Genomic DNA, 8700 nt, shown 5'->3' on the forward strand with positions numbered 1-8700 from the left:
GGACCCCTTGAAAATATTATAATATATTTTGTAATTTATTTAAGTTTTACTTTTTTTTTTTAATCTTATAATATTTGATATTAAAAAAAGAAATGGATTTAGTGAGCTATAAATTGAAATTGACATTCGTAAATTTTTAGATAGGCCTTGTTTGGTGGAAAGCTGAAAGCAAAATATGATTGAGTTAGCTGATTTTGACTAGCTAATTTTATTAACTGATTTGACTAACTTATTGTATTAACTGATTGTATAAAAGTGTTTGGTAAATAGCTGATTACTTAAAGTTGTTTAAGTATGAAAAATGACCAATAAGGACATTGACATATTTAACTTTGAAGGATTAGTTATTTCATAAAAGAAAAATTGCATTATAAACTTTGTAATGTTACAATCGTCATTTTTATTATATTGAAAAATTTTATGTTTATTAAATTAAACCTGCTTCTTTCTTGTCCAAAAAAAAAAAAAATTAAATCTGTTTTTTCAATAAAATATATATCTAACATAAAAAAAATTCAGATTATTAAAAAAAAAAAAAAAACATGAATTATAATAATAATAAAAAAAATCAGATTTATTTGGTTTGCGTTAAGGATTTCGAAAATTTTGGAGGAGATAAGAATTACTAAAAGTTAGATTAAAACAGATATTTTTTTTTTTAAAAAAAAAACACATGACCAATAATTAAATATACTAAAAAAAAAACAATAAACAAAACAAAAAAAAATTAAAGGAAAAGATTGTTTCAAAAAAAAATTAAGGAAAAGAAATTGAGCCGAACATAATTAGATCTACAATAGAGTATGTGGAGTGGAGATGGGAAGAAGTGAGAAATGAATTGCAGTTGCAGGGCTATATGTCATAGGGCTTAATCAAAATAAAAGGGCAAATTCGTAATTTAAACTCACCTGATCAAATAAGCTTTTTGGAAACGTTGCTCATACCAACGTTTTGTAAAAAAAACTTATTGAGGTAAATAAGCTCTTCCAATAAGCTTACTATCAAACACTAGTATTAGCTCATTTGACTAATCAATCAGCTAAAATTGGTCAAATAAGCTAATTTTCCTTCAATAAGTTGTTTACCAAACATGGCCATAGTCTCACAATTGGAAAATTAGACTTCACATGAGTTGCTAAATTGAGAAGTGGGTATAGTGTCACCATTGGAGGTAAAAAACAACTCATTTTGTATTTCGATACTAAAACTTGAGTCTCACCATTGCAGATGGTCTTAGGGTTGAAGATAACTTTTATTTATCAGAAATTCTTGTGTGGACCTAAGGTTTATACTCACGTAAGTGATGTTATATTGAACCTAATGACTCCTAATTTTAACACAGTAACTATTTTTAACATAATGACCTTTCTTAAAACTTGTCGCTTGTGTGACCTTTAATGTTATTGTGAACTTAAATTACGACGTTATGTTGAATAGTGACCTAATTTTACATATGGTCTATTCACATTTACTAAAATGAGCTAAACTGAACTGATTGGAGCTCAATTGAAAGCTGAAATGAGCTTAAATGAATATTTTATGAGAGAGGGAAATTAGGAGCTGAACTGAACTGATTAGAGCTGAATTGAACTGAACTGATTGGAGTTGAACTGAACTGATTGGAGCTGAACTGAACTGAAATTAAGTAAATGTGAACAGGCCCATAGTGATCTGTATTATTCATATTGACCATTATATTAAAAATTTTATTAAAAAAAAAAAAAAAAAAAACTCTTATAACTTTTATGATGCCACAATGACTTTTAATTATTTTAACATAATAACCTTTATTTTAATATAGTGACTTTTTTTCATTAATAAAACAATCTAATTGTCTCTAATGTAGGTGGTCAACAATAAATTAGTGTGAATCAGGTCCATTTAAGAATTTGTATTTATCAAAAATTAGAAACATTAGCTTTTGAAGATTAGATAAGTTATTGAAAATTTAATCTTAAATTTAGGAAAATAATCTTGATTTTTTACGTGTAATAGCTAGTCAATTGCTAGTTTACCGAATACTTATACCTTAATTATGTATCTTCACAGCTAACAGCTTGTTGACAGCTAATAGATACTACCACAACTAACAGCAATCTTCACAGTTATATTTTGCCGAACACGTATACCCTAAGAGGGTTTGGTACTTCAGTTAGAGATTTGAGAGGGGTTTCAAATTAACGAGTCGCGGATATTGTCTTGTGTCGATCCTAAAATTATTTGTGTTTCGGCTTAGGGTTCCAATTTTATTTTTTTATTTTTTTATTTTTTTTTTTTTGAAACCATCGGCACTGGAAATTAGCTTGAAATTAAAATGAATGATTTTTCAATTAAGTATAACTAAAGTTGTATCTAATTTAACTGATCACAAGTTCAAGCCCCATGATTTATTACAATTTTTTAATATAAAAGCTAGAGTGAAGTTACATAAGTTTAGTATGAATAACCTTTTTGCAAAATGATCTACACCTTATTATAAATATTTGATTCAACTTACACATTGCTACAATCACTCCATAGAACATAGGAAGAGCAAATCAAACATTGCTTCTCCACCCCTACACCTCATATACACAGAGTCATGGAACTACAAGATCAAAAACTCATGCATCATGCACACCATCCAAGTGTTGGACATAAGCGCTTGGCATACATGCATAGAATTTAGAAGACTACCAACATGCTCACCATTAACGTGTCATTGAAACTATCCTTATATATATTCCCCTTAATTAATATTTTCTCTAATTCATTGCCTTTAATCTACCATGGCTTTTACCACCACTAATAATAATAACGCACTTCTCTTTTTAGTACCTCTATGCCTTCTTGTTTTCCTTATTACTCCCTCCTTTGCTCAGCTACCATTTCTGCAAAGCCAGCCGCAACAACCAAGGGGCCAGCAATGGCAGCACGACTGCGACATCCAGCAGCTGCAAGCGGCTGAGCCAACTCGCCGTCTCAGGGCTGAGGCCGGGGTGATCAAGGTTTGGGAATCCAACAGTGACCAGTTCCGCTGTGCTGGGGTTGCGGCTGTCCGTTATGTTATTGAGCCTAAAGGCCTTCTTTTGCCTTCCTACACCAATGCTCCTTATGTCACCTACGTAACACAAGGTAGTGTACTACTTCCACCGTTTCTATTTAGTTGTCATGTTTAATTTATGCACACATATTAAGAAGATGAGATAGAATGATAAAACAAGTGGAGTACACTAGTAAATGTAAGAGAAAAAGTTTACTAGAAAAGAAAGATGCATGCCAATTAAAAATAAACTTTCTAAAAAGGAATAATACGTGTCAATTAAAAAAATCGAAATAGTTTAAATGTCCTGTTATATAATATGGAGTATTATTTTCTTGTTGTACCAAAATTTAATTTCTAATGTCTTTGTATTATAACATAATTTTTCTTTTTTTTTTTGATACTTTATATTGGTGCAGGGAGGGGTATACAAGGAGTGATAGTCCCAGGGTGCCCTGAGACCTTCGAGTCACCACTAGGCAGTGGTTCGGATACGTCTCGAGAAGGACAACGAGATCAACACCAGAGGGTTTTCCGAGTTCAAGAAGGTGACGTTATAGGATCACCTGCCGGTGTTGCTCAGTGGACTTACAATGATGGGGATGCCCCTATTGTTAGTGTCACCTTGCTTGACCTTAGCAATCCTCATAACCAGCTTGATCTCAATTTTAGGGTATAAGCCTCATAAACCATAGGCTACCACTATTTTTTTCTAAATTATCACGGCTTATTTTGTCATCCTAAAATAGTATATTTGACTATAAATTTCGGACATAGTGAATATCTACTATTATTAAAATGTGAACATAGTACGTGCAAATGTATATTAGCGGTGAATAAAATTTTGAATTATTTGAATTTTGTATCTCCCTTTCATACATACAGAGTTTCTACCTAGCTGGAAATCCCCAAGGAGGTCAAGAGCGAGGCCCTAAAGAAGTTGCAGGAAAGAACATCTTCAATGGCTTCGATGATGATCTGTTAGCTGATGCTTACAATGTAGACACCGAGACAATAAGAAACATGAAGGCCGAGAACGATGAGAGAGGCAGCATTATTCGAGTTGAACGTGATCTAGAGATATTAAGCCCTGAATGGGATGACACAGAAGAGGAGAGAACAAGGAGACTAAATGGGTTGGAACAAACCTTATGCTCCTTAAGCTTTAAACAAAACATCGATCAACCTTCGCTTGCTGATGTTTTTACCAAGCATGGTGGTCGTATTAACACCATTAATGGCCATAAACTTCCCCTCTTGCAATATCTACAACTCAGTGTTGAGAGGGGAGTGCTCTACAAGGTAAAACGTCGGTATAAATTGTACTCGCTCTGTTTCTTTCTGTTACTCTTATCTTATTTGAAATCTTTATAAATTTTAATGAAAATAGAATGAATTTAATACGTGTTAAATTAATATATATGAAAAAAATAAATAAATAAAAAAATCACTAGTGAGTTCATTATGGTTTTTAATGTGTATTTTTATACATATGTATGTCATACATACGTATGTCTTTATGGTTTTTAATGTGTATAGTATTTTTATAATACGGAGTATCAAAAACTTGTAAGTTCTTTAAAATACGTACAAACTTAATTAATGAAACTTATTTATGATTAAATGTGTACGTAGGAAAAAAAAATGTAATTTAAACAACTTTTTGAAATGATCATAATACTGCTTGTATAGTTATATGAACAATTATTTATTGAAAGGAAATTTAACTTTCTCATATTATTGTGTGTAGAATGCACTGATGACACCACACTGGAACATAAACGCCCACAGCATAATCTACATAACAAGGGGTACGGGTCGGATCCAAGTAGCCCGAGAAAACGGGCAGTTAGTATTCGATGACCGGGTCCAAGAAGGGCAGCTCTTGGTAGTCCCACAGAACTTTGTGGTGGTAAAGAAGGCAGAACAAGAAGGGCTAGAATGGGTGTCGTTTAAGACCAATGACAACGCGATGATTAGTCCTTTGGCCGGAAAGCTATCGGCCATCCGAGGCATGCCGGATGAGGTGCTCATGAGTTCTTATGACATGTCTAGGGAGGAAGTGAGGAGGCTCAAGTATGGAAGGGAAGAGTTAAGTATGTTTAGTCCTAGGACTAGGTCATTCTAGGGAAGTTTGTGTTATGAGTTTGTAATTTTGTGTGTATAATTTAAGTGGGTTTCAAAGTTGTTTTTAGAATGTAATTAGTTGAATAAGAGAAAGAAACTTTACTTGACCTATGTTTTTATCTCTGTTTTGGTTTGTTATATGAGATTAATTAAAATAGCTCTCTTTTTGTTTCTTTTTTGTGTACATGCATGATTAAATTGGCCTCTACTATGCCCTCTAATTTGTAACATGAAGCTAAAAAGATATAGTTACAATCCAGTCTAATTAGCTAATTAGTGGGTAACTATAGATAAATTAATTAAAGCATGATTGCCAACATTTTCTTCTTTCTTTATTCTAAAGGTGCTTGGGATTGACGTAAAATGAATTTTTATTGACCCTTACTTGAACTTATTCCAACTTTTTTTTAAAAAAAAAAAAAAAAAAAAAAAAAAAAAAAGAAAACCTTATTTTGATTGTAAATTAAACTTTAATGACCTTTATTAACTATTATTAGAGCTTATGTATTTCATGAGCTTATCTTTTCTAGCTACTAAGGGTCTATTCTCATTAACTGAAATGAGTTGAACTGAACTGAAATGAATATTTTATGAGAGAAGGAAATTAAGAGCTAACTTATTAGAGTTGAAATGAACTGAACTGAACTGAAAATAATCTGATGAGAACAGGGCCTAACTCTTATTAGAGCTTATATTATATATTTCATGATCTTATCTTTCCTAGTTATTTATATTAAGACTCGCAATCGCGGAGGCTAAATGGCTAATTCACTATGACTACAAGACTACAAGCCAAGTGCAAATAAATTAAGTACCACTCCGATAATAATGTTGGCCTAGTGCTTTGAATGCTAAAATTTAGTGTCATTTTTTCCGGATTTTGGGTTTCACCTCTATTTTATTGATTAATAGTCATCTTGCATCAATGCATTCATGATAAACATCAACTAATTAAGCTAGTACAATGAGGCTAAGAGGCCAACCAAGGAGACAATTCGAATGTCGTCTCTTAGGGACTGTTCTGATTTACTAAACTGAATTAAACTGAACTGAATTATTTATGAGAAAAGGAAATTAGGAAATGAATTGAACTTAACTTAATTTAACTGAACTGAGCTGAATTGAAGTGAACAAAATTGAAATTAAACTGAAGAAAATAGGTACTTAGTTTAATTTATAATTATAGTAGTGAAATATGCATTGCCATTTGCCAGCAATTTATCAAATAGAGTACATGACATGGCTGCAAAGTATACAAATGTGGCAACAAGTAGTAGTATGTTCCATTGTAGAGTTGAGGCCTTGTTTCATCCGCCAAATTGTGTCGACATTCACCATATTTCTACCATTTTCTAATAGTAATCACTAGGTTAAGTCCCGTGCCATGCACGGTAATTTTTAAAACTTAATACTTATCATTAATTTAGCATTATTATTTAATTATAAAAAATTAAACCTAATAACAAAATAGGATAAAAGTTCTGTAATTACAAAAAAAATTAAAAAAATTGATCACACTAAAGAAAACAGAGAGAATGTGAGTGAGGGATAGCTCAAGTGGTTAGAGCTTCCTCCCGGTTCCAGAAGATCTTGGAATCGATTCTTACCCCCCGCCCTTGTGGCTCTCTTAACACACACAAGTAAAAAATAAAAAAAAAGTAAAAAATAAAACAGAACGAATAATATATACACAAATAACTATGAATTACATCATTAAGTTATAGATAGAAAACAATTATTGCATAATATTGTATAAAAAAAATTATATATATATCTTTATTTGATTGTGTACAAATGGAATATACTTATAAAATAAGAAGTGAAATATTATTGAATAGTTTGTATTAAAAACTTCTCTAAGAAGCTTTGACCAAAAAAAAAAAAAAAGAAAAAAAAAAACTTTTGGAGGGAAAATTTTTAACCAGGAGATGACATGTGTCATTCCTGGTTTCGCCTTTAGTATAAAGTTATAGATTTGTCACTAGTGTTTGCTAGACTCCAAATTACACCGCGGCAAATTTTCGCATATATCATCACTCATCATACATACATACAACTAGCTTTTACAACATGATCTCGTTCTGTTGTCAAAAAAAAAAAAAAAAAAATGGTCCCGTTCATCTGAAGCATATAATCTCGCAAATTATTCACTATGCTTAATTATTTTTATGTTTAGTGAATTAGAGAACCATAATAAGCACTTATTATGGTTCTCTAACTAGTTACAAGTTTTATTACATTTATGTATAATTCATAACTAATGTGTGTTCCGGGCGACGTCCCGCATTGCTAGTTTGTACTTCTTTAATTTGATAATTATGTTTAACTGTTTAACATGGCATTTTAACATTGCTAGTTTGAGGTTGAGGGATTGAATCTAGATAAAACCATATTTTATTAATTTTGTTAAATGCACTACAAGAAAATAACCTTTTCGTAGCGATTATTTTAACCTTTAGTATCGATTGTAATTGCAATAAAAAGCTTTCCCAACGAATGGTCATTCGATACAATATCCCCCGTTGCCTTAGCCTTTAGTAGTGGTTTTCAATATCGCTGGGGTTGGCCTCAATAATCGATACGAAAAACTACATCTAATCGTGGTGATTATTGTAGCGATTACAATCGCTATAAATGTTCAACTCATTTTCTTCAAAAAAATAAAAACATGCGTATGATCTTTACAAGATTCGAACATGCAACCTCAAACTCTTATATTAAATGTTTCACCAATAAGCTATGACATATTTTATATATTCTTTGTCAAACAATATTTATATATCTAGTGTTGAAAAGGCTTTTCGTATCGATTTTTAGGATTTAGTGGCGATTGTAAATGATACGATTTCTCAAAATTATATAAATGTGTAAAAATAGTGTGGATATGTATTATTATGCTTTCCGTATCGATTTTATATGGGAAAACCATGGCGATTGTAAAAATGATACGACATCCTTAATTATTTGACAAACATACTTGCATATTGTAGTGAATGAACAATCGCTACGAAATAATCGCTACGAAAAGTGATTTTTCTTGTAGTGATGAAATCGCAAACTTACGTGTCGCTGACGTGGCATTATGACATGTTGTCATATACGCTGAAGAGTGCTACGTGACACCGCTCCTTTAAATAAAATGTCTTTTAATATATAGTATAGATATTAGTAGAAGGTCAACAAATTACAAAATATATATCATCCAAGTTTTTTTTATGAGATATAGATACAGTCTAACTATATATTATACACGACTATGACCTATTTGACAAGTCTACACCAATTACTATAATTAATAACTCTTTTGGCCAACATCTAACTTTATTTTGAATTAGCTAGTGATCCAGCTGATTAACAATCAACTAGTTGGTGACCCGGGCAATGCCCCGGGTTTGTTTCTCTTCTTCATATTTCAATTACATGACAAATAATTACATGCACTATATCATTTTTTTTAAAAAGATGTAATATCATTTTCAAATTGGATGCACAAATGAATCATCAAACCAATATTCAACCCCTGAGCATAAATAGTGAATAATGAAGAATTT

At 31.4% G+C, this 8700-nt stretch overlaps 1 protein-coding gene across 1 annotated transcript; it reads left to right on the top strand.

Moving 5' to 3' along the window:
• Positions 1–2768: 2768 nt before the first annotated feature.
• LOC145565438 (13S globulin seed storage protein-like) lies at positions 2769–5150 on the top strand. Its single transcript, XM_081625444.1, has 4 exons — positions 2769–3114; positions 3442–3695; positions 3908–4324; positions 4773–5150. Exons 1-4 carry the CDS (start codon positions 2769–2771, stop codon positions 5148–5150), a joined length of 1395 nt encoding a protein of 464 aa, XP_081481570.1.
• The last annotated feature ends 3550 nt before the right edge of the window (positions 5151–8700 follow it).

The sequence above is a fragment of the Chenopodium album genome, chromosome 10 (assembly GCF_948465745.1).
Source record: "Chenopodium album chromosome 10, dcCheAlbu1.1, whole genome shotgun sequence".
NCBI lineage: Eukaryota > Viridiplantae > Streptophyta > Magnoliopsida > Caryophyllales > Amaranthaceae > Chenopodium > Chenopodium album.

Excerpts from the sequence above, each read along its gene's own strand:
- LOC145565438 (XM_081625444.1), top strand. The coding sequence starts at position 2,769 with ATGGCTTTTACCACCACTAATAATAATAACGCACTTCTCTTTTTAGTA. Across the intron at positions 3,115-3,441 it reads TGTCACCTACGTAACACAAG|GGAGGGGTATACAAGGAGTG; the intron begins GTAGTGTACTAC and ends ATATTGGTGCAG. Across the intron at positions 3,696-3,907 it reads AGCTTGATCTCAATTTTAGG|AGTTTCTACCTAGCTGGAAA; the intron begins GTATAAGCCTCA and ends TCATACATACAG.